The sequence below is a fragment of the Columba livia genome, chromosome 4 (genome assembly GCF_036013475.1).
Source record: "Columba livia isolate bColLiv1 breed racing homer chromosome 4, bColLiv1.pat.W.v2, whole genome shotgun sequence".
Lineage (NCBI taxonomy): Eukaryota > Metazoa > Chordata > Aves > Columbiformes > Columbidae > Columba > Columba livia.
The window spans coordinates 67,638,880-67,666,150 of NC_088605.1; the positions used below are offsets into that span (position 1 = coordinate 67,638,880).

Genomic DNA, 27,271 nt, shown 5'->3' on the forward strand with positions numbered 1-27,271 from the left:
GGGAACAGGGTAGGAAACAATTACCTAACAGTCATCAGCGGGTGGGGAAGCCTCCTCTGTGGGTACCTCCACGTCCCCCTCTGAAGCCACCCCTCTCACCCCGAAAGTTAGTTCTGTTCCTCTCTCTGCCCCTTTCTCCTCGGCCAGCCGAAGTCCCGCCTCTTCCTCCTCCCCTTGGGGCACCACCTCCCCGGTCAGACTTGGACTTGGGTGGTGGTGACTTGGGCCGCAGTCTCTCAATCTCCTCAGTACAGCCGGTCAGGTGGGAATTTGGAGCCGTGAAGTACGAAGAATATGTTTCTGCATTGAAATTGCTGTTTGTGAGAGTGGGTCCTACAGTCAGCCAACCTAAGGAACAAAGCCAGAGTCAACAAAAGCAGTAACAAGCTGCATGGCCATTATTGCCTTTCCCAAGCAAACAAACACTCGGGTGATGGGGACAGACTCTTGTAGATATGACCTGTATTGAACTGAATGAAAAGGTCACCTCTAGGAAAGCCACAGTTTGACACTCTTAAGGCCGCCTTCTTTCCCCTCCCCTCTTTTTTTAAAAAAAATTACATCTGGCTATGGGAACACTGAAGCTGTGGTTTCACAAGACCCTTTCCCGCTCCTTCCCACTTGCTCTTACACTACAATGTTTTCCAGTCCCTCTGCGGCCACATTGTAAACCAGATCAGTAAATTCATCTATTTAAAAGTAACATCATCATCCTCCCTTTTTAAAAAGGCATTTAAACATGAATTGAGTAATTTTGTATCCAGAAACCAGTTGTGACAGTGCATCCAAGAGCACAGCATATTGAAAGCACACATCTGAAAACACAATAAAATGGCAATGCTGTTGTCGAAGCCCACAAGATAAGAAAATAGAGCTTAAAGAGTTAAACTAACCTGTTTACGCACAAACATAACATTCAGTGGGCTCTTCAGCTTCACCAAGTCAAGCACAGCAGGCAGACATTTAAAACAAATATGTGCCTATTTCTCCATATTATGAGCTAACATAGAATTTTGACTTAAAATGGGGCTGATAAAATAGGGCTTAGACGACTAAAAACGTCAATGGAAACTTAATTTTCAGCTGTATCATATATTAATGAAGAAAAATGTAGTTCAGTAATCTCAACAACATGCTTATAAGGAAAAGAAGAATAATAAAAAAATAAAACCAAACCCAACAAGACCAGTTCTTTAACACTGTTTGCTTTACCCTGGGAGTTTACATAACATTTGCCTTGTTTACTGCACATTTCAAAAGAAAAAAAAGGAGAGGGGGAGAAAGAAGGAGAGGGGCTCATAGTGATTTAAAATCGGTTTAGAGAAAGAAATGGTGCTTCTGAGAAGTGTAAATGCACCACACACAGGGAAAAAAGAAAACTCAGTTTTGTTATACTGATAAATTAGACACATGAACAGACAAAAATATTGGTTAACAAAAAATTCTTCTGAAAAAAAGTAATAGTTGTCTCAGACTTTCCGAACAATGCTGCTTTGTGACTGACACACAAACCAAAAATGCACCTCCTTGAAGTCTTTTTCTGACCCATGACTTATCTCTAGAAACCTCTTCGGGACACTGATGGGAATTTTACAAGCAGAGAATTCTGCTACTCTGTCTCACACACGATATAGATATTTTAATTTTTAGAGCTAGTATAGAGTTTACTTCACTATTAAGTCCAAAAATAAAAGTTTCATAGAAAAGAAATATCCAGAATATTACCCTAGAAAGACAGAAATCATATATTTCAGTATTCCAGTAGAATACTGAATAATTTCAGCATTTATTTTCAATTAGAGAAAACATGGAGAAAACAAAAGCCTGAAGGTTTTCTTGTTTGAGCAAATATTTACTTCTAAAAATGAATACTTACAAACCAAAACTTAACAGTAAGCAGTGTTAAACTGGATTTGCGATTTGGTCTTGCTCCCAAACATAATAGTAAGAGCAGAAATTATAACCTAACTGTAATAACACTTAATAGGGTTCTATATGACATCCCTGCAACACAGGCCAAGGATTCACCCTAGACAGACATTCTTGCTAAGAAAATACACGTGAGAACTTCAGTTCTAGCAAAAGTTTCTTCTATTTCATCACGAGGGTCAGAACATGAACTAGAGCAGAAGCCACTTTGATACTGTCACGGTGTTGAACTGTCAAGTGATGCCACAATCCCTCTCTGATGCTGAACATTAGGCTGGTTAGTTCTCTGAAGGGGAGGGCTGGAAACCTGGGCAGTATCTCCATTCAGTAGATTGTCTCACTCCTGACTAGATTTCCACTATGGAGAAGCCACCAAGAAAGTTCATCTGGCTTTATCTTGTAGTGTAATCCCATAGTGGGAGAAATGGGGATAGATGCAGAAATACATAGCTATTCAGCTGGTGCAAGTGCTGGCAGAAGTATCATACATTTGGATTAACCGTTATTGGCTCAGCTTCCATCAGAACCCACCAAGTGGCCTCAGTTGATGGAAGATGGTTATTGAAGTAAATTAACATTCGACAAAAATAAGCATAAGAGCTACCTGGTCGAATTGTACTGTCCCTTCCGAAAAGATGAAGACGTCGTCGTCCAAGGCAGAAATGCTCAATGATGTGAAAGATCTCTACAGGTTTTTCTATGTTGCCAATTTCAGGCTCTTCTGTGATGATGAGGTCAATATCAACATTAGCGTGGATGAAGTCACCATCTGTACTGCGACGCACAGTTCCTTTAATGCCCATGAGGCAGTGCTCCTATGTACAAGGAACACAGAAGAGGACCTGTCACATGCCACACATGCTACTACAGCACAGACGTCTGTGATTTGAGCAAAATGGAGAGAAAAGGAAATTCTAGGCAGAGTAGATCCTACTCTCAGAGTAGATCCTACTCTCAGAAACGAGTCTGACGCATGAACTAGAACAGAACAAGCTGGAGCTACGAAAAAAACCCTTGGAAAACAAAGCAGAGAGTAGGGTGAGCTATCTGCCTTGAAAAACTACACTACAAAGTGATAATACTCAGACAGAGGCTGAGATAAGATACTTGAACTTCTTCAATTACAGCAAAGGTAGAGCTTTAAGTTGGAAAGGCCAAGAAATCACCACAAGGAGAGTACAAGTTGAAGGCAAGACTAAGGGAGTAGGTATTAATTAATACTTGTATTAGCATTCTGATCCTAACTTTATTCATACATATAATTTTCAAAGTTCCCAGTCATGAAACAGTCTGTCGGTGAAAATAAGATGTATTTTTTTCACATTGTACCTCTGCTACAAAAGTAGCCTTCAGCCTCAGATTCCCTACTAGAAGATAACACTGCATCCAAAAAGTAAAACCACTAGCAAACTGTGAATACACTCTCAGTCAACTCCATCAGCATTAAAAATGTTCTTTAACTGTAACATGCATTGCTTTTCTTTCCTCTGAAACATTATAGATGAATGGAAGTGACTAGCATGTACAATCTATGAATGATGAATCACCACCATTGGTACAGCAGGAAATGAGGGGTTTACTTATTTATTTCAGAGTTCTGTTTCTGGGAATATTAAACTCAGATGAGTGATCTTCCCCTGTATCCTAAAACACTGATTCACTAACCACCACCAGATGGCTCTAAAAAAAGTTGCAGACAAGAGTATGTAATCGTTCCCAGATTTCTGGCAAGGGTTTTAAGAGTTAGTGACTAAATATGAAAAGTAGAATAGGTGACCTATCAAATCTTCGCAGTTGATCAACTGCACCCAAGCTACAGGGTTTTCGGATCTTACATTTAACTAAATAATAAGGCGGAACACTGCTAAGCAAACTGGCCATCAAGTAAAGCCTCACAAATCTAGTCTTCAGAAGAACTACACACAACATGTTACTTTTATAAAATACAGAACCTTAAGAGAATCTTAGTACCTAAGACTCTGTAACAGGTGGCAGAGCATAAAGCATCCATCAAGAGAGATGTCTAAACTAAATATAACAGGATAGCACTTGCTGTTGTAATCACTGGTAAATATTTCTTGTACAACAGACTACGTTTAAGTCAGAATAAGCTAGCTCAATTTTCAATGTTTCTTATGAAGAGCGACCTCAACCCAACCCTTGTTCAATAAACAGAGAAACTGTCTGATACCAGAAATTGTTCTCCTTTGCCAAACAAAGTCACCCCCAAATTGTCTTGTGTTAGTGTTAACCTCTCCCTCACAAGTGAGCTATACATACTTGCCATACTATATGCAATAAACATACAATATTTATACTTACAAACATTTATAACTACTACAACACACTTGCAAACAAACTTCAGATTAATCTAAACGCAAGTCGAAGAAAGACTCCAGATATCTTAAACGGAAGTTTATATTCCTAAAAAATGGCAAATATAAGACAGAGCTGAGGATGCTTAGCACTAACAAATGATTAATGAATGTGGAATGAGTCCTGAGATCAATGACACTTTAAATTATCAAACTGTCAGCCAATATTCTGTATTCAGTAAAACTGCCAGTTACACCCACATATACCCTAAACAGTTATTTATTAATCCTGTCTACATTTTTCTAAATTTTTGAATAACATACATTTAAGCCTCTTAAATCATCTTTTCTCTACACCACATCCCTAAGAAACAGTTTACTTTAAACCAATTCTGTCACTTGTGCATTAGAATCACCTTCAGGAAGTCAGGAGATCCTGGCTGAGCTCTGGTCCCTAACAGTCCTGTATGTGGTTCCAGCTCTGGGCACATACCTGTACGTGGGTATTTAGCCAGTCTTCCAGAGTTATTTTTTCTGACTGCATCCATTTATAATCTACAGTTGTAAAGACTTCTTTCAGCATTAAAATTAGTCAAATTCTACAGCTTAGTTTAGTTCCGTTCAAAAGCTGTTCCTCCACCTGCAAGTTTTCTCCTCTAATATGGAAGAGTTTGCATGTCATACAACAGGTATTGCAAAAAGACTAACTGCTTATTTACCATTCACCCATAACTGAAACAACCCAGAAGTCAAAAACATTGCAATGTACAATAACTTTTTCTATCCAGCTTCCATTTTTCCTCTCAGGATGTCATTCCTGTTGCACCCATCTATGAACCCTGAGCTACATGCACTTCAACACGCCTTAAATGAGTATCACATTTAGAAGACTACAATAGAAATGTACCAAGCAGTGCTAAATGTTGATGAAACTTCTATACCTCACACTGACTACAGTCGAGAAGGGGGCAGAAGTTCATCATTTGTCCTATGAATATGTTTATTTCTATATAATGTACTTTGCAGAAGAGAACTCTGAAGTCCTAGTGTCTGCTTTCCTGAAAGCACATCAAAAACTGCTGTGGAACACCAGGTGTTTCATTAGCACGAAGAGACAGGATGGGAACAGAGGAGAAACTGAGCCGAACCTTTACCTTGGTTCTTTGGAAAACAGCCTTAGGGTCTAGAGTCTTGGTCTTTCCAGGATTGTTCTTATTCGTTTTAATCCAGCAAATGTCCTCACATCTTCTGTAACCCCATTTGCGTAGACACTAAATATTATAGACAGATAAAGCAGTTCACATTACACCAAAAGCTAAAGGAATCTAAACTGAACCCTCATATAGGTACTTGACTTTTTGTAAAGCATAGATGGAAAAGAAATTTGTCATAGAGTAATAAAATACCTTGTTTACTGGCATGACCGTACTGTGTTTTGTCAAGCTGTCAATTTTTTTTTAAAAAGAGGTTTATGTGCACATCAATTTGTCCATGTATCACTCTCATTTAAAAAACAAACACCGCACAGATCCCCTATGCAACTATGCACTCATTTTCACCTACTGACATTTAAATTTAATCTAGACCAGTCTTAACAACATAGCGATCAGCTGTCTTGTCCTTATCTCCACTAATACCTGCACTCTGAAAGTGCTTCATATCAATGCAAAGTTCTATAAACGAGAAGATAAACAACCAAAGGCTTTTGCTACCACTTTGTGTTTTTTTTTCCAATCCTTAACGCCTGCAAGTGTAGTCTTGAGAAGGGAAGAAATTGGGCATTAAGGACTCAAGCTCATTTGGCTATTGCTGTATTCAAGAACTGTCTAGCTGCTATGAATATGTCTATGACCAAAATCTATCTATCCAAAATAGCTACTTTAACTAACTTCAGAATGAAATGCAGATGATAAAGCAAACAGATTAGTAACCACATGTTGTCTGTTAACAAATGCCATCTTGTTTTAACAGAAAGGACTGCTCAAACTAAGGAAAGAATGTTTCAACATAGCAGAAGCCAACTGGAAACTCTGACCCCACCACCCTCAACACAAGCAGTGCTACCTTGGCAGGCAGAACGATTACTCTGAAACTGAAAGATCTTATAGGGAAGTAGAACTTAATAGAGCTCACTAAGAGTAAACCTATTTAAACTCCAGGTGTCTTCTGAAAACAAGCAGTGCTATGCACGCCATTTTAACTCAGTTTATGCAACAGTAGGACCTTTCTACTAGCATGAATATTTTTGGCATAAAACTATTAAGACACCTGTTAACCAGTGATGTAAATGCACTCAACATGGCAACCTGCTCCTATGGCAACATGCATACATCAAGAACGAGACAGCAGTACAGCTTTCTGGTCACTACAGAATTACACTTCCTCACATAGTCACAATGACTCATCTGGAAAATAACAGTATCTAAACAGTTAAGGGCAGATACACTTAAATATATTTAATCTACTTTAAGTTATATATCCTCTACCACAGTAACAAAACATCTCTCAGCATTTATAGTTGAGAATTCTATACAGAAAAAGTCAAGGATAAAAATAAACTCTTAAGCCCATCCCCGATGAATTAAATTAAAACATCATCTTACCACGCGGCCAAGATCCAGACCCTCGCCTGAACCGCACCACAGAAACACAAATGACCTCGGGGCTGCAATTTCTTCAATTTCCAATTTCATGATCTAATAATAACAAAAGTCTTTCTGAATTAAATATAAATTACCAATTATCTCAGGAAGAACACTAAACAAGTGTGGAAGCCTTATCACAGAAACCATCAGGAGGCACTTTCATTAAATATGTTAGTCTGTATACCATTCGCAGCCATCCTCTTAAACTTGTTTCCCAGAAAGTATGTTATAAAAATTACCATATCAGTACCAAGTACATGTTTTCAACAGAACTGATGATCAGCTTAATTATTCAACAGAAATTGTATCTGTATAGAAAATTCTAGACTTAAAAGACTAATGTAACCCATATGGTTATTTTTTCCCCCTAAACCTCTGCTTCGTTTGATTATTCCATTAGTAGTAAAAAGATTTAAAACAGAGCAATAGTGTTCTGTTTCTCTTCAGCCCTGGAACTACATATGTGAAGACACATTATGAAGAAAAAACAGCTTAATTCCTATTATCATATAGGAAAGACATCCTCTCCATTTCCACTCCCAGGAAAATTTTAAAAAAAGCAAGAATTTATCAGGACAGTGGTTCAACAATGACGAATGAGTAACATTCAGGATGAAATAACTTCAGATGCAAAGCATCTGTTACTCATTACAAGTTGAAAAGATTCATCTGTAACTTGCTAACACATCAAATCAAGCTTCATTCAGTGCCATTGTGGAGAAAAATAATGCAGCAGAAGCCATTCTAAGAGGATATAAATCCCAACTAAGAGGATGACTCCTGACTCCAACACTTCCAGGTTTTTTTGTCAGGACAGAATGATTTTTACCCTGGCAATGCTGCCAGGCACCATTTTTGCCTGACGTAACAGAGTGGTGAACATAGACACTACCTCTTCTTTGACATGTACATCACCTCGTGTCTTATTGGAGGCATGAATGCCTTTGTTTTCAAATTAATTCCTTAAAGGTAGACTGAATTTTGATTTGTTCTCATGATCCTTTAGTTTGATTGATTCACTTCTGAAGTTATGCATGTGCAGCCTAAGGGACACACTAAATCTACTTTAAGGTAGCACCACCACCTTGTTCCCCAGAAACGCATAGAACACAGTTAAAAAAAAATCTCAGCAACAACTGCTTCAGCCTATTGATTCACTCATATTATGACAAATTTGCTGAAAATACAGAGTCCTGCATACCTTTCAAATAGGGTTTCTAAATAACAGGTATTTATTAGTTGCATATTCCCACCTGTGTGCCTGAACTTAAGAATTCCTAACATGGTTAAGCAAATAGTTTTTTTTTTTTAATCAGCTGTTCCTCTATATTACAGGTTGGCCACTTTGTTGTGAGGGTGGGTTTGTTCTTTGGTTTTGGTGGTTGGGTTTTTTTGGGGGGCTGGTGGGGGGTTTTGTTGGTGGTGGTTTTTTTGGTGATTCTTGTTTTGTTGATTTTTTTTTTTTTTAGTGAGTTTGTTTGGGTTTTTTTTTGTTGTTGTTGTTTGTCTGTGATTTTGCTATTTTGTTGTTGTTTGTCTGTGGTTTTATGAGTAAAGTGTAGATCCATAGAGCAGACAGAGCCAATTCATCGCTATTAGCATTACAAGTGTTTAGTTTAATGTGATAAGGAATACTCAGGTTCAGTCTTGAAGAACAGGACAACTTGGAAGGAGGTTTTGTGTCATCAAATTGTTATGCTTGATGACACACAGCATTTCAGAGCCTCCAGCCTTCACCTTGCTTTTCTATAGCTGACTTCATTGAAAAGGAGTTACAGAATGGAGTCACCAATACATCTTCAGTGTTTCCTTCTTTACAAGTATCTACATGAATTACTACAGAAAGAACTTTAAAATCTTTTCTACAAGTCAATTCTCTAAATGTTTACTAGAGCACAATAAAACAAAAGCACCAACAGTGATCTGGAAAAGGATCACATCTTGCACATTAAGACTGCTCTTTGTTCCCAAAAAGGGGTCAGAAATCAAAGTGGCTTCAAAAAAAATCTTTGATGTAACTAAACAGTAAAGGAACACATAAATAAAAGAAAAAAACTCCATAAGTAAGGTCTATCAATTCTGTTAGGCTTCTCAGGACTACAATTGGTTTGACTGTTAAAATTTCCTACCTAATCAATACTTGGGAGAAAGGAGGCATGCGAGTGAATCAAACTCATCTATTCTTTTGACTAGAAGACCAGAGCATTAAAAAGCACACCTTAAAAATTTCTTCAAGAATTTTGAGAAACAAGGGAATATTTAAATGGATATTCTGAATTTCAACAGCAAAAACCAAACAGAAAACTCATGGAATTTGGGGGTAGGGAGAAAACTCACTATTATTACATTTAAGTTTCAAGCAGGCTCAGAGAGAACAAAAAGGTGTATTTAGTTCAATAAACTCCTCAGAAAAAGTCCTTTAACACAAATAATGTAGGCAGGCATACAATAAAAAACAGTCTTTTTAAGAATCTAGTCTTTTCTTAAAAAAAAAAATTAAAAAAAAAATCCCTTTTTCCTTAAAACACATCTCAAACATTTTGATACGAAGTTAAATCCTCCAAGTATTTGCTTATGTGCATGTACAAAATCTTTTTCATGTCAAGAAAAATACTTACGTCATCCCAGGTCCAGCATTTTTCATTGGCAGTGATGCCAGTCTCTCGGTAGTATTCTTCCAGTGGTGGTTCCAGGAGAATCACATCAAATTTGGATTTCAGTTCTCTAATATCAAAAGCTTCCAAGTCTGCTTGTAGATACCTATTTAAACAAAGTTACCACAGTGGTTTGAAAACTACTCCACACAACACTTCTGTGTAGCCAGTTACAAGAAGGGTCTCCTGTGTAGCTCACATAGCTCCAATGCACAAAATTCAGATAAGATGCATAATGCATTCTCAGTTAACCTAGACTGGATGATGTTGCATTAAGATTTGCTTTTTTAAAGTTGTCTTTCAATAAACAGCTTTTAGGATTCTACTGTGGCAAGCTGGAAATGACTACAGAATCACCAAGCTTTCTGTATAGGAGAACGCATCAACATTTAAGAAGCAAACACTCGCTGACTGGCTAACAGACTTCTCTTCTGCTTCACTTAGGGAAAGTGACATATTTTAGGAATTCCCATTTATTATAAGTCATGTTCAGGAGATTCTGAATACCAGAAGTGTGATTACTTTTCATATAGTATAAAAGTATTTCTCTATCCCAATAACGAAGTCATAATTCTCCCAACGTTGATTTTATTAAATACGTGCTCAAATACATCCATATCTGCCCAGTCACTGTTGTATCACTATAAAAAATTATACACCCCTCAATACATTTAACCTTGAAAAAGCTGATTATCAGACACACAGCCCCCTTCCTAAGAAAGTGTCTGGAAGGGATTATTGTACCATAAGCGTACTTGGTGTTATCAGAAGGCAGCTTTTGATCAGAATTGTTTCCCTTTTGTGCTTTAAGGCTAACAATGCCAAAACACATCTAACTTCAAAATAGCAAGTTGCAGTTTGTATCTCAGTTATTCAGACAACTATTTCAGAGCTTTTCATGTGACTATCATGAAATAATGCTATTTTACTGGGTACAGATTAGGACTCCAGTATATTAAAAGCATTAGGGTCACATTCAGTTGGTTCAGATTCCTGGGAGTAACATGCTCCACGCTTATACTGTGTCAAAAGTTCAGCAAAAACTCAGAGGTAATCTGAAATTAACAGGACAAATCACTGCCAGCCAGCCTAAACATTTTTTGGTCTTAAACTACAAAGTAACATCTGATTAATGGATACCAAGATAATAACTGAATATTATTAAAAAAAAAAACTGTTACAAGAACAACTAAGGTTATATTAAGAGGCATATTTTAAAAGTTTTTCTTGTTATTGTAAACTGCATCATATAATGAGATTCATGATCATATGACATTCCTTTAGTTCCCACACTAAAACCGGCAGCCCAATCAGCTGACAGTTCGGTCTTAAAAACCAAAGCTTTAGATACTATAAATAATCACACTCTGGAAAGTTTACACACTATATTAAACAGCTAGAATAAACTAACAAAACCAAACTGATTTTATTCTTCTGAAGTTTCAATTGTTTAATTCGAATATACAAACAAAAACAGAAAATGTAAATTTTGAACAGGTGCTAAAGATAGAGATTTGCAAAGCAGACAGCTAACTTCAAACAGCTCTGGAGAAGAAAGGCATTTTCCACAAGAACACTTACATGGGAGGAGTGTTAGATTTAGATATCAGCTCATCCTTCAATCTGATGAGCTCTCTAAGTTTTGGGTATTCTTCAAACCTATCTGCTAAGCCTAAGAAGAAGAAAACATGAAGTTAACAACTACTTAGAGAGTAAAACTGTATCAATTAAGCATTGTCCAGTATTCTGAATAGGTCCAAATATTAATACTTGGCCTCATTTAAATTTTTGTTAGAACAAACTAAACCCTTTAAAGCAGTTTTTTAGTTCACTACTTGACCAAAGCCTCCTGCCTTCACCCAGTTAATTATGGCTGTTACTGAACACAGTGTCTATGCACTGGTCTTCTCGAGACCACTACAGTGACTGAAAGTTCACAGCTTCTTTTATCATCAGGAACCAATCTTTCATTTCAAGAGCCAGAATGATGAAAGTTATTTTGTTATGACCCCCATCCATAAGTTTACACTAAGATCTAATTAACACTCATTTACAGAATACTCTTATTTAACCTTTGAAGGCTATTTCTAAGATGGCAATTGGGTTGTTGCTGGTTCCCTTAAACAACACTTTTGTTGAGATGTGGCACTTTGGCATCAGTCACAAAGACCTGAATTACATGTATGTTTATTTATTGGGTTCCTAGACTTAGCTTTATTACATTAATTTTCAAACCTTTCATATATACAGAATACAAAAGGGATAACCCTAATTAGGTTTTCTGCAGCAAACTTTTTTTTTAAAAAAGAGAAAAACAAACAAACTTTTCAGTATGTTACATTCCCCCGTCAAAAAAATTAAGTAGAAACAGTGCGTTTTTGCTACAGCTAGCAATAGTCTCAGCACAAACCAAAAAGGTACCATTCCTGCCTCCCAGTTCAACTTCAGTAGGAGTTATTTAAAAGGTTCATGTTCATTTAAATTTACAACATTAAATGGTCCTAATCCATGGAGTACAACCAACCAACCAAAGAACACAACCCAACAAAAAACCTCCACAAAACAACCAAAAAAGCCCCCCACAACAAAAAACAAACCCAAATCCACAAATCGCGCAACCTTTCATCCTTCTCCTTATATTAATTCAAAACTTCTGAATTTCCAACCCTAGCATCACACCAGTAAATGCAAAGTTCTTACTATGTAACCTTATTATCTATTATTACATGTGCATAGAAACCCCAGAAGTTATTTCATTCTTTTCCTTAAATATGTAACATCTTAAAAACACCATCATGCTCTTCTGATTTCCACTGCTGTGCTGCTTCCAGACAGTGCAAGTCAAATACTCCTGAACCAGCAGAAATGGAAGCCAGTTAGCAGCTAAGCAACAGATGTAAAAGAATTTTCAATTGAGATGACTTAAGTTGTTTAAACCAAAACAAAACCCCAAACCAATCAACCAAAAAAACCCACAACAAACCACCAAGAAAACTAAAACCAAAATGAACCCACACAAAGACACACAAAAATAACCCCACAGGTGTCTCCTCTTCCAACAGCAACATCAAAAAGGTGTAACTGGGTACTCTAGAACTAATACTCCCCTACAGCGTTTTGTAGGGTCATGTCCAACTATGAAGTAGCACCTAAGCAGAGGTCTGATCTTCACGTAGAAAGACTTTGCTAACCAACATGACATACCTCATTTCTAATAAAGGGTCTAGACTAACTGCTGCTGATACGCTCATTTCCATACTACCACTCGTATAACAATTTGTCCTGTTCATTCCCAATTCTTTATGCAGCACAGAAGTCAGGAGTCAATAACACAGGCTGCTATGTCTTCATTTCTCATCTTATTTCAAAGAACAGTGTTGAAGTACTGCAAGTACAAAACTGTTGAGGCCCAGATGCTTTTCAGACAGAAACATAACTGAGTCAGGACGGGTTTTCATACTGAACATCCAGATGCCTTTCACAGAAGCATTCACAAAATACAGAGAGAAACAAACTGCCTCAATGCACAAACAAAACCTCTTTGGGCTGACAACTATAAACACAACACACTTAGCCTGACAAACTTGATAAAATATAGGGAACCATTGCAGAAAACTGCAGAGGGAGATGTCCTGCTTTTTGTTTTTTAATCAAATAACTACCAGGCACCCCTTCTGGGAAACAAGAACAAACATTACCTTAGCTTTAGAAGGATTAAATTCACCCTAATAAAGTAAGATTTCTATAACAAATTCAGTGATGGCTGGATGAACATAAACTTAAAAAAATAACATCCTCTAAGCTCAATAACATTTTGGGCCTTCTAGTGAGTTGCCAGCAGTTACATAATTGAGCTGGTGAATACTATCCATATTGCGCACTGACATAAATGTAAGTATTTGCCATACTTTACATGTTATATGCATTATTGGAGGCAGCACAATGCAGGAAACAGCGGAACTGTAAGTCAGTTATTCAAATTTCCAAAAGTTTCAGTATCTGCTCACTAGACTCACCTATTTTTTGGAACAAGAGCAGCTTAGTTTTTTAAAAAAAAATAATTCCTGATTAAATACTTTCAAATAAAACCAAGAGTAAGAACAGCCTTGGTAATAATCACCTCCTAACTGATTAAAAATAAAATAATTCATATAAATTTATACATTGAAATATATGCACTAAGAGAGACAAAACTATGAAGTATATGTGTATCTACACTTCCCAGTAACTGTAAGGAATTAAAAAGGGGAAGAAAAAGAAGTGCTGTCAAATCAGTTATCTTCAAACAGTTACTGACAATGACATACCAACATCTCTGATGAAGTTCTGCGGTCTGTGTCCAGTATCCACGAAGTGTTGGCAGTAATCGTTGTGTGGATTTAAGCTCTGAGTACCCTGGAAATCAAAAGGGACTTCAGTGACAGAAATGGGGAGATAACTGGACATACACATACAGTACATGTGTTCGTCTGATAAATGAGAAAGTAACAGATTTCTTTTTTATAACATGCCTTTATAAGATACAGTAGTCAAGACTGTTGTGTTTTCAGTTTCAAATCAGGCCCACTGTTGCTCCAGCTTATTGTAGATTGACTCAGGTGTTTAGTCAGATCAATGTAAGCACTACTTAGTCACATATTTCACAGGAAACTTCCATATTTGCGAATTCCAGTCAATTGCTTCAGCCTTTAAAGCTGTATTTCAAATACCATCAATTGCAGAAAGAGTTTAACACAACTATGTCAGCTTTGACTAGACTCCTAACTGCAAAAGCAGCTCACCTTAAGAAAAGTACTGGAATCTTTGTAAATCTCTTCTTCATAGGGCAGGTTCTCTTCATCCTGCTGCAGCTCTACTTCATCCTTTGGAAAGAAATCAGATATTACAAATTTGCAAGACCATGATGTTTCTCTCCTCATTATGATTCTGCTTCTTAAGGAAAGCAGTGGCTTGTCTGCAAACATAAGTCTCCTGAAACAGCAGATCATGAATGATTCCAAATTCAGTTTTGGACAGGGAAAAAAAATACCTATTCCCAAAAAGTCTACTTCTCACTAATGAGGAGAGTCTCTGGGAAAGACCTCTGAAAGAAGAATAAAATTAGAAACTTTTCATTTCTAGACCCTGACAGTGTAGGCAGTGCTTTACAACCTTGCACTAAAGCAAGTGACATCTTTCATTGAAGTTTTTCTGTAGTAGAACCTTTGAACGTTTATATCCATGCAATCATCTCTTACGTTGCAGCCTTAGCAGCTGAAACCATCTTTATATAATCTGTTAAAGCCCACACTTTGCAGAAACAGCACATGGTACAAACCTGTATTTCATTTGGACTGTTCTTAAAAGTAACTTTAAAATTGCCATTTTGTAATCTCAAAATGTACAGGAGACAGGAATCTTATTGCTATTTTTCCCCAGTTGTGTGTCACCAACTGTTCATTCATCAGATTTCTGAGATTCAGAAATCTGTCACACTGACATACTCTGAACATCCAACATAGAACTCAGAAAAGAGAAACAAAAGGTAGACTTGCTTCTTCACGTCACTTTCTGTTTTCCCATTGATCCTGAAGCAACCCAGTACATAAATTATATATAAATAAAACTGAAGAACCAATTAATAATATGATCTCCCATATTTTAGTAGGATGCATGTACTTTTCCATACATTACTTATAACAACAGAAATCTTGATCATTTAGTATAGTGCTTCATATGAGGAGGAAAGCTGTTTCAAGGCTGAGATATTTAAGAAAAAAAAAAGGAAAAAAGACATTTTAACACATGGAAATAAAATGAAAGATTGAGAACCAGATTCCTCATAGAAAGGAACCAAACTTCTCTCTTGTAAAACACATCTTAGGTCAAAAATGCAGAGAAGAGGCTATTATTAACTGCTGCATTTACCCTATGCTATATATGCTGTCCGAATGCAGAATATTCTATTGAAATTGGAGCTTTGAACCAACTTCTGAAATGCCTGCTGTGACTAACAGATCACAAGTTCACCCTCTCCCCACTATTCAGGTAGAGAACTTGCAGAGATATAGTCTTTTGTTCATTTAACCAGACCAAAAAGAGAAAGATTACTCAATCAGAAACAGCAACAGTGTTTACAAGGAAAAGGAACGAACAGCAGATAAAGAGCAGCAAGTGTTATTCAGGCAAAAAGAGCTGAAAGCTTGAGTTTTACTAAAAACTGCTTATGTCATCATAAGCTTACACCTGTTTCCCCTCTCCCATCTTCCTCTAAATCTTAGCCTTCTGATGATGAACACTTGTTAGACACCTACTTCTGAGTCATCCCAGTTCTCTTTATGCCTTCGTAAGTGATTAAAAAAAGAAGAAAAAAAGAAGTCTTGTGGTTGCAAACAAAAAACCCAAACCACCAACTTTCAAAGGGAAAAGGACACAGTCAAAGCCAAGGCACAATGAAATTAACCATAATACAAGATACCGGGCTCTTGTACATTCATCATCCTCATTTCCCAAATCTGGTATATTGTTGCTGAGTTAGGGAAACAAAAACTACCCACAATATTCAAATTACAAAAGACACATTAAGCAAATATGATGATTCAACCCAGTAAGATTTTTTCAGACTCCAGTACAATGACATGGAAGCGTTACAAGCTTGCAGGCTGCTGCTTGCAGAAACAAAGTAAAAAATGCTGTATCAAATGAGGCTGCCAGACAGCAAATTTGAATCACAGGGGTTTTTGTACTTCATACAAACTTAAAACTGGAACAATTTCCCACAATACACTGTTAATACCAGACATTTATACACGTTCAAACAATTGAGTAAATTCACACGGGGAAGGGGAGATGTGGAGCAACAACCCCAGCTCTCAGGAGGCTATGAAGAGTCTGGGAGCAGCAGTAGATGGTCTGGTTCCTTTACCTGACACTTCCAAATACAGAGCATGAAGCTCAACTAACCCTAGTACAACACAGTTCCACAAGAACAAGAATACTGCAGAAGTTCTAAAGAACTAATATCAATTACTCATTTTTGCCAATAATGCATCTCTTCCATATCTCCCACTTCTGTGGTTTGCAATGCAAAGTCAAGCAGGAAACTTAACAAGCACCCTTGTGATCCTTTATTTTCCTATCAGCCTGATGCTCTTTAAGAACCGTCACCGTAAGTTTACACTTATTCTACCAAAAAAAACCCCAAATCCACAAAACCAAAAAATACCAACTTTTTTTTTAATCAGATGTTCCTACATGGCTGAGATAACATGTTTCATGTTTCATTTGAAAAACAGCTCTTGCGCTTCTCCCATATAATAAAAAAGTCGATGTCATCGCTCAGCCTTTTCTCAAAACATCAAGTGTAAGGCACTAAGGTGCCATCAGCTCACTTCACTTTCCATCTGCAACACCAGAAACTGACAGAAATCCTCTAAAACACCCACCTACATTTGTTTAACGGTTTCATGCCCACATCCACACACAGTGCCCCTGCAGACCTTCTGCCATCACACTGCACCACAGTAATGTCACATCTTCCCAGTAACCCTCCTCCACTAGCAATTACAGCTTGCTCCTCAGGCTCCAGCTAGAGCAGTTGAGGTTTGAGGACGCATTCATTTCCACCAAATCTGAAGTCAGGGCACTTAAAAAGACTGTGAAACCGCTTCAGAAGGATTAACTGATACTACCACATAGAACCCAACAAGATGGGTTTTAAAGACGCGAATCACTTAACATCAAAAATACCTTTAATTTTCCTAGCAGAACTGACAAACTTGCAATATTTGTCTGTAACGCTAATAGTTAAGTGTTACTTTTGTCTAAAGAGTATTAATCACAACTCAATAGGGCTTGATATCACAAGGATCTAGATTCTTACATCAGTTCATATTACAAGGCTAAATTTAAACAGGCTTAGAGTACTAATGAAAACGTTACATAAATATAGATGGGATCTTACTATGTTCTCATCTCTTTGCCAATAGGCAATTAGCGATGTCTGTAGAAAACAGCTGATGGCGCCACTACAGATGTTCTACTTGGGGGTTTCAAGTTTCTCAGATCTGTTCACTTGCTTGACTGAGGTTGGTCAGAGGTAGTATTATTAAAATATTCTTCAATTTCAACTATACAGCAAGAGCCTGGCCACTTGCAAGTGGTTACAGCCCAAATCAGGGTAAATCTTCTCCATGCTAATGGAGAAAATTCTAAGATTCATATGCTTCGTCAACTGAAGTGACTTATCCACTTATATTTCACAGAAAGAACAACTAGCTGTTTAAACACATACTTGGTGAAGGAGTAGAACTGATATTAACTCATCACTAATGTGAGCACAAAAAGCCCACTTCACAAATAGCACATGTACTCTGTAAATCCTTTGAGGTGGTAACTTAATTGGTTTGCTAAACAAGATGTACAGACTAACACTTGCATGTTAAGAAAAAAGTCTGTCCATTTTACAGATTGGCTGCAAAAACTAGTCATCAAGGAATGTTCTGTCATAAATCAACTTTTTGTTTTAGTAAGACAGACATTATTACAGAAAGATTTATAAACCTGAACACAAATGTAACACTACCAAGCACTCACATTTCAAAAATTACTATTTTTAGGCATCCAAGAGAACAGCACACACTGCATTATTTCATAAATGCACTGACCTTGATCCTACATAACCACAGAAGCAAGGTTATGAGGACAAAGAAAAAGGGGGAGGGGATAGGATATATACTACAACAAAATCACAAAGCAAATCAGAAAGACAGCTGTTTCATAACCATGCATTTGTTTAATGTCCTTTCTCTACCACTCATCTTAGCCAAAACATCACAGTAGATATCAAAGAAGAAAGCTATCAAATAGCTCTTGGATAAGCACTTGAAAAATGAAGGGCATATGAGTTTGACAACCACTAATTGTTCAGTGGCAACGCATGTGTTTTTCTTTGTTTTTTAAACTGACCTTTTCCTGGATATTTTGGATACTTAAAGAATACCCCAAACCAGGCATCTTGCTTCCATTCCCTCAGAATGCCTTATTTCTTCCATTCATCCAGAACCAAATTCCTTTGCACTTAACAGGCAGGTTTGGAAGATACCCTCAGTCTCCCCATATTTCATCCAATCACCTGTGCCGCTTGCTGAAATGCAAGCTTTTCTTCTCAAACAAAGAAATTCTGGTCAAGACGTCTTTTTCTTTTGTGCGTGTACCCAAGCACACACACATTTCACCACTTCTTCCCACAGAAGACAACGAGCCTTAGCACAGTGCTGTTTCCTGTGGGCACTATCACCTAAGCCTACCTCCTCCTAGGAGCAGTACTAAATTAAGCCTCCAAATATTGGGTTCTAGTGAGTGCAGAGTTCAACGCACCTAAGCCACATCTGAAGAAAACCACTAAGCATCCATGCCCCCTCTCTTAGATCATCAAGGGAGATACCACTGAGGGACACCTACTTTAAAGTATCTACACACATCACATTTGTTTTTATTTATACACACATGTATTTTATATGTCCCCCTAGAGACACAAGAACACTGAGAAAAAAAGACATTTCTTCCTTTTTTCTTACCTTATATTCTTCAATCTCTTCCTCATCAGCTTCTCCCTCATCTGGATATTTGCGTTTTGCATTTGGTGCAGAAGTATCATAAGCAGCCCTACAAACATACAAAAAAAAATCATCATATAGAACAGTTTCTCTCTGGAGAGAGAACACTTCAGAAATCTCTGATCATCTGCCTTGACTACATATTTCTGCTAAAGTCTGAAATTATTTTGAAAACTTGCATACCAAAAGTTGTTCCTCTCTCAGTATATTTGAGACCAGCACAACTTCTTAAGGACAGACTCCTTAATGAAAGACTCCTGACAACAGGTATTTCATGGAATAACTTTCCTGCTCTAGAAAGTACAGCTTATTTTAACCAAAACAGTACAGAAACAAATTCAAGCCTGCACACACAAGGAAATTACTATTACACATGAGAATTAATAAGCACTAGCTATACTGTCCTAGACACGTCTTTTGTTCCATAAGAACTTTTGAACTAAATTGCCCTGTAATTACTCTTAGCAGAAGTATAAAGGCTGGAGGGCAATGCAGGTGGCAGACTCTCAATTCACACCTGTTTTGCTCCACAGCAACTTTTTAACATACAAAGCAAAAGTCAGCCTTGATTTCCAAACTGTTACTAGAAGTTAACAGGGAAAACTTTCTCACCTTATTCAAAGTTCAGATTTGAGTACATAAACCATTTTTGTTCACTAAATTGTATGTTTTAAAATCAACTGTGGGATTTTATCTTGCTTTTTTGGAAAGCATTCTCATTGTATGTCAAAAACTTGTATTACTATTATAAGAAAGTAATTTCTAACAGATACCGCGCAACAATACTGACCGACACGTTTCTCTTGTTTCAGCGATTTCCCGCTGGTCATCTTTACTGTTCAGCACAGCACCAATGCTGTCTGCGTTTTCAGCTCCTAACTGAACAAGGGGCAACACAAATTCAAGCAAAAGTTACCTCTGATTGAAAAAACAAAAACGAACCCAAAACACTAACAATCACCAACTCAAAGGGCCGCTCTTTCAACCCGACATCCTCTCCCACGAGCCAGGCCCGGCTGGAGCCCCCGGCAGCGACCGCCTCCTCCTCACCGGGCCTGCGGGGCCGAATCGCGCGGCTCCCCGGGGGTCCCCGTTTCCCCTGCCCACCCACTGGGCAGCCGGGGTCAGCGGCACGACCGATCTGTGGCGACGGGGACAAGCGGCCGCCCCGAGGGGACCCAAAGGCCAAACGGCCCCCGCGCTGCCGTTAGGGAAACCGTTACACCTGAGGCAGCGCGCGCCCGCTCCCCCCTGCCCGCGGGGAAAGGGCGGGGCCTACGAGCTCGAGCGCCCGTCGGCGGGCCCTGCCGGGGGGGACGGTCTCGCTGCCCGTTCAGCGCAGCGGCCGGGCCGGCCGACCCCTGCCCGCTACCTGCTGTGCCAAGAGCTGCCGGCGGAGCTTCTGCCGCTCCCGGATCTCCTGCAGGCGGCTGTTCATCGCCGTGCGGCGGGAGTCCGCCACCGCGCTCCGCCGGGCTCCTGCCGGTACGTCACTTCCGTCCCCTGTGCCAATGGGTGCGGCGGGGCGGCCGCGTGACGCTGTGGCCATGGCGGTTGCGGCAGGGGAGGCTGCCGCCATCCGGCCCCGCTCGGCTGGAGAACGGGCAGCCCAGCACCGAGGCGGCGTCCGAGAGGCACAACTGCCCTTCGCAGCAGCGGGCTGCCGTGCTCGGGGAGCCGGCGCGGTCAAGCTAAAACCGCCCGGAAACCCTTGAAGAAACTTGGGGTGATAAACCTGCTTCAGGTCCGAAGTGTCACACGTTAGCCTCTAGACTGATGGAAATCCCATTTCCAGACTCTCCCGGAGTCACTGAGCACACCACTTACCTGGTTTAATGTAGTTTATGTGTTACTCAAATACAGATGTTAAATTCATTTTCACTCGACCATTGCAATGGAAGTTCCATCACTTATTCCAGGCAACCAGCTGTGCAAAATCTTTGGAGAGGTTTTCTTCAGCAAGATCTGTGCTCTGGGGTATTTCACAGCTGTGACAGCTTACTGCAATTTATTGCTTTTTGAAGGTCCAAATCTTAGTTTTACATACCGCTGTTTTTCTTCTTCCTTCTCTCTTAAGGCCAGAACACTACTTCTTTCCTACACCTCTTTCACCCTAGTACCTCCTTTATATCCAATATCAATATATATTTCAAAATATAATTATTTGTAGGTTAACCTTTACATTTTGCTTCCATCTTTCAGATTGTTTAAAAAGTTACAGTTTGAGGGAGTTTTGCGAAATCTTTAAAGCATTTTTCATCTAATTTTTGGTCTTTCTCCTGCTTCCTTCTTTCCTCCCCCTCTCATATTTTATTCTGTGTCTTTGTATATAATTCATATTACATGCTGATTTTCATTCTGACAGCTATTCATACTACAAGAAGAATGGAGATCGAAATAAAGGCCCACAGTCTGAATTCAGAAGTTGTGTAATAAATAAACTTCAGTTTGTAGCATCTCACAAAAGGAAACTTAACAAAAGAATACACATCACAAATTATCTCAGCAGTTACAATTAATGCTAATGTTTGCTTTCCTGAAATAGACCATTTTTTCCTGTAATTATCAGACTCAAATATGTGGACAAGAAGAGCTGAATAGTGACATTCAGTGCTCTGTTGCATGGTGTTCCTCTCCTGTTATCTTACTGACAGATGCCACCACAGGTTTGTGATACAAGCTGTTACTCTCTTTTAATGTGGTATATATGGTATACATGTCAATAACATTATGCAGGTCAAACTTAAAGATACGTGAAGAGAAGGAAATGAGAGCAGTGCAGACTAATGCAGAAAGAAACAGTAATTCCAAGTATTCACTTTTCTCAGTGACAGAACATCCTAGAAGAATGATGGAGTTTTACAAATTAAAAACCTAAAATACCAAGAGGTGGGGTTTTTAATCTCCTTAGGAAATACATTACTGTCCTATATAAGGAGATGTTATGGAGAAAGAAATGCTGTCTTGCACTACTGGACACTTCCTTGATGTTGGCTGTAATGAATACAGTGGAAGTCCCTGCACAGTAACACAATCCCTTCCTCCTGGATATGATTTGATGAACTTTGCACGAGCCTGCACTCCGTTAGTAGAACTGGTTGCTAAGATGAGCTAATCTTTACAAATACTAATGGCTGTGAAAGATGCTACGCTATATACATACAGTGTTTCAAAATTAAAAGTTTGTTTTTTTGCAGACTGCTTCTTGCCTTTCTTCTCTGTGTACAGTGTGTGGTTTTGGCTCTCTGAGCCTTGTATACAGTCTTACATTTAGCTTTTTTTCCTAGTCTCCAGTCTAAATATTTGTTGCTGGAATTTTTAATCTCTGCTCCACATGGACAGCAACAGAAATGTGTTTTGTACTGTTTGCCATGAGCAGGCAGAAGTTTATTTGCTTTCCTGTCCAACAGCCCTTAGTGCCTAGGAATACTGCTGTTGCATTTCTTTTCACCTTGCTGTTACATATTTCTGATCCTTCTGCATCCTGGACATTTATCTAATTAAGTCAACCCCTATTCCCCAAACAAAGCATTCAGCTCAGATGAAGCCTTGACCAATGCTATAGGAAATACAACCATGATGTACTATGTGCTGTAAGCTACCAAGCTGTCCCGAGTTCTCTGTGCGCTTTTCCTCTGTTTTGCAACCGACTCCATTGCACTGCATTCAATCCTGATCCATTATCCAGATTTTTTCCATCAGATTTATGAAGCCAATTGTTTTCTCATCCTGTTTTTATATAACGGCTTATTTCTGAGTATATTACCTTCTCTTTAATGACCTGCATTAGCTCTTTTAAAAATATTTCTACTGTTGCAATAATTTTGAATTCAACTCCTGTCCTCAGCATACTTTGTATCTACTTCCAACCTCAAGTAGTCATCTCTGAATGTAATAAGCAGACATTCTATGCCACTTTGTTTAACCATTTTTAGCATTGCAAAATATTTATAAAACAAAACCAAATAATGGTATAATTTAACAGCTACTTGGGAACTGTGTTATACTGACATATATTCTAGTCTAGTCTACTTCAATTAGCAAAATGTGCTAGCTAATTTTGTGTCAACAGAAATGATCGTAGAAGTTACAGAGAATTAGGCTCATGCTGCATAATTTATTGTTGTTCTCTCACCTTAATTGTTCTTCACATCACAAACCTCAAACCAAATTATGCCCAATAAATTCATAAATTAAAAGCACCGGATTGACCAAATAGATGAAATAAAAGACAACTTCATCTCAACTCAAAACAGATTGAATAGAATGCAGCATAGACTACCATCACACTCTTCTTATTGCATGTTTCTTTTCCCCGTGCTTTTAGTGAAGTTCCTAGATCTACCCCTTTAAAATATCCTTTAAAGTTGCTAATCTCAGCTTCGGGGCTGATTTTGAATAAGCGATGGTATCCCCAACATCCAGTGATTGTGGCTGCATGTGTTTTTCTACCTCTGCCTTAGGCTGTGTCCCTGCAAGATGGCAAGTCTGACTTAATGAGCATATTGCAAAAACACTACAACCACGAATCTGTATCAACTCACTGTAGTAGTTCAAATTTTGTTTAAAAATCTCATAGAAGTAACTTAGTACCAGTAGAGTTTTTATTAGGCCAGTACTGCTTGTCCTTAGCAAGCCAACATACAGCCAAAAAAGAGCCCTTGTAAACACACCACCATATGCTCTGGGTAATTTGACAGACATGTTGCAATTTCACACTTGGTCTAGATCAAATGTCAGTGCCATTTGATCCAGTATTGTCCATGTCCTTTGTAACAGACATGAAGCCTTGATGTTGCACGTCGCTCACAGCATGAAAGCTGCTGCCTCTGGACCAGACTATTGAAAGGAATTTTGGAAGAGATTATGTAATTGCTTTGCTTTTGCATGGCATCGTGTTGCATTGTACTTTGTCAGCAAGAACAAATAACTTGCACGCAAATGTTTAAAAAGTTATACAAAAATCTTTCTAATTCCCCCACATGGAGTAAACTCTTCTAGTTTCTTAAATGTTCTTAGCAAAATATTGTTCTGGCTTCTTAAGCAGAGTCCGACATTGCCCAAAGAAGAGCAATATTGGAGTGGTGCTACAGAACCTTGTTGAACTGAACTATGTTTTGCTGAAAAACGTGGATGGGTCAAGAGAGCATTTTAGGAACGTGCATTAAATTTGTTAAATTACTGGGAATTAAAATTATTCCCACTTTAAAAAATTTATCCGATCAACACGTTTTGTTCTAGAAATGTCACAAACATCCTTTTTCAGTTACCTGTTGCAGAAACTTACTTGCCACTTGCCTATATACTCTAAGGTAAACTATATATAGCAATGGACCTCAGAACTGAGAATTTGCCCCATGGTTCCTGGACAATCTGGGCATTTTAACTCTCCTAGGGACACAGTTGTACTGCACCATCCTAGCTCACCTGAGTTCACATGAGCTCACGTGTCCCAGATCACCCATCATTAAGAGCTCCACTGAAGTCACTGGGACTATTCACACAGGACAGACAATGCAATGCTATTAAATGTGAATAAGGTGGGCACAATATGAACCTACCTCATCTTCACCACTGTAGGATATTGTGTATTTTTTGTGGAGCTATAATGACTTGTATTTTGATACCTCTCACTTTGAAGATTCAGATGATCAGCGTATGTGATTTCAGAGATGCTACCTTGCATGCTACAGTCATCCATATAGCTCACCAACAGTTACAGCCATATTGTAACAACTAGATCAACAGAGTCTTTCTTTTGAAAATTCAGTCAATCGTGGCAATGAATTCACAGTCCTTCTTCTAAATTAATAAAAAATGTAGTCAAAACAGTCCCCTGAGCCCCCAAGTCTCACTTTACTTAGAGATGAAGCATTACTGATTTCCCACCAGGTTCAGAGAGTGTGTTAAAATACAACTGGGTTTTTAACTGAAATGGCTATGTACATGCATCAAAAACTAGAATGTGAAAAGGGGATGCAGCACAGCTTTATCTAGCCCTGCATTTACTCCTTTGCATTTTAACACTGCCCACAAATTGGCCCCTTTCTCATTTTAACAGTGGCCTTAGTGTGGCAGGAGCAAATCTCTGGTGACTATATGAACTTCAATGATATTATTTGTTCTAAGCTGCGCTGAATTTGATCCACCCCCGTCAAGGGCAGTACAAATCTAATTACATTACATCTGCTGGCTTTATTATTATTCTAATTCAAAGTGTTAAGTGTGAATTTGTTTTGCTTTGAAGAACAAAGAAACATACTTTCATGCACCTCAGTGTTCATTGACTTATAGACTTAACTCTGTAAGCACTGAGAAAATATTATGTATCACCTTCCTGCTTTCCCTATGTTTCTCACAGAAGATATTATACTGCCAGATCATTTTACAGTCAGAAACTGCATCCTATTGTGCTTGCAAAACAACCTGGCACATGTTTGTGGTTAAATACAGTACTTGTGCATATTTTCTATGATTATAGTACCCTTACTATGTCTCAGAGCTGGTTTGTTTGTACCAAACAGTGATAAAGGTGACTAGATAATGATACTATACAGAATACCACAGTATCTGGTAGCTTTGTATACTGAAAACCTCATATGTCTAAAGTCTTTGTATTCCAGAAAACTCATATATTACCTTATATTCTCTGTACTTTTCAGTTTTAAATTTGTTTTTGATATTATTTAATGTTTTCCTGGATACCTCCATAGCTGATTAGATGGAGTATTTTGCATCAGCATGTTATTTGCACAGAACATTTAAAAACATATCCCCAAATTTATTGTTTACCTTCTCTTCCTAGTCTCCCATTTACTTCCATGTTTTCAAGAACATTTACAGTGTTCCCAGTTAACTGTGGCTTCTATGAATACTCCAGTTCTTGATATCTACATTTTCATGCTTTCTTGTAGAAGTTTATAGCATATTAAGTTAAACAACTCCTACATCTGCCGCTTATTTCTACATTCACGCCAGTTCCCTATCTATTGTGGGTTTTGTGTGGCTGTGCAATAAACCTGTCTGTCTGATCTTTTAACTCAGTTTAGATTATTTTGCAGCAAATGTGCAACCACAGCTTCAGAAACAACATAAGAACAGACAGAAGGCAGTTAAAAAATATGAAAAATATTACTCCGGAGGATGGCTTGTAGTTAAATCCTAGAGAAACAAGTTATTCCACTGCTTTTTATCTTTCCTGGGTAATAGGAAATTCAGAAGGAAGCTTCAGGAAGAAGAACCTATGTATACAATGAAAAAGGTGGACACATGGACTACTCATGATTCCAACTGCATGTCTACCTCCTACAGCTCCAAACAGAAGTGACTTATTCGATTCTTAAGGGCCAAACGAAGGTCCTGATGAAACTAATAGTAAAACTCTTGAGACCTGTTTCCAAAATAGGATAACAATAAAACAATAATAAAACAATAATAAAAAAAAAGCACTGAGAGGTTTTGAGATGTTATGATTCATAAACTTAGCAGTGTTCTAGTTCATATAACCTGGGTATTTGGTCTAGCAGGATTTAGTTACACACTGTTAGAATGTTTGGGTAAACTAATGATGTGTAGGAGTCTAAAGTACAAAAGTAGTGTGTACTGTAACATAGTGTTTATTTTATTTACAAAAAGAAATGGTGTGCTAGGCAGAGCAATATAAAAACAGGACAAGTCACTATATATGTTTTGTAAAGCTATATCCATAACAAAATACACGGCTTTCCATAACCCAATTATTTAGTATTAATTTTTACTTTTTAGTTGACAAATCATTATCCCAGCCGAGACGACTAAATATGAAAATAGTAAGTTGGAATGTGTAATCCCACATTGCTTTAGATTGTCAGAAAATAGCAATGGGGAAATTATCGTGATGGGACAAGAGGGATCAGTAGATTCAAGAAAGGGACATCAGTCAGAAGTCAGGAAAGAGTAAGAGATTATTAACTCAATAATGCACATTATAAGAAAGCAGATTGTTTTGCCAATAGTGACAGCAGTGAATGTCACCTTCTTTGCTGCTTCTCCATCTGTCTCCCTTCCTCCCTGCCCTTCCTGAAGCTCCTGAAAGACATTTTCCACATTCTGTGGTAATGAAGGCGATCTAAGTGCAAATCTCTGTCACAGGT

The 27,271-nt window shown here is 38.2% G+C and overlaps 1 protein-coding gene across 6 annotated transcripts in view; it reads right to left on the minus strand.

Moving 5' to 3' along the window:
• Positions 1–27,271, minus strand: part of METTL14 (methyltransferase 14, N6-adenosine-methyltransferase non-catalytic subunit) — a 42,674-nt gene extending 15,403 nt beyond the window's left edge. For all 6 annotated transcript variants that reach the window (XR_010472555.1, XR_010472554.1, XR_010472553.1 and 3 more), the window contains exons 1-11: positions 20,512–27,271; positions 19,930–20,018; positions 19,101–19,188; positions 14,325–14,405; positions 13,851–13,938; positions 11,125–11,215; positions 9,508–9,649; positions 6,848–6,940; positions 5,399–5,515; positions 2,534–2,744; positions 25–348 (exon numbers count right to left, since the gene is read on the minus strand). Coding sequence is in view for 3 of the 6 variants with exons in the window: in XM_065062763.1 (XP_064918835.1) it covers positions 35–348; positions 2,534–2,744; positions 5,399–5,515; positions 6,848–6,940; positions 9,508–9,649; positions 11,125–11,215; positions 13,851–13,938; positions 14,325–14,405; positions 19,101–19,188; positions 19,930–20,018; positions 20,512–20,718 (1,521 nt within the window). In the remaining 3 variants the exon portion in view is untranslated. The remainder of the gene's footprint in view (positions 1–24; positions 349–2,533; positions 2,745–5,398; positions 5,516–6,847; positions 6,941–9,507; positions 9,650–11,124; positions 11,216–13,850; positions 13,939–14,324; positions 14,406–19,100; positions 19,189–19,929; positions 20,019–20,511) is intronic.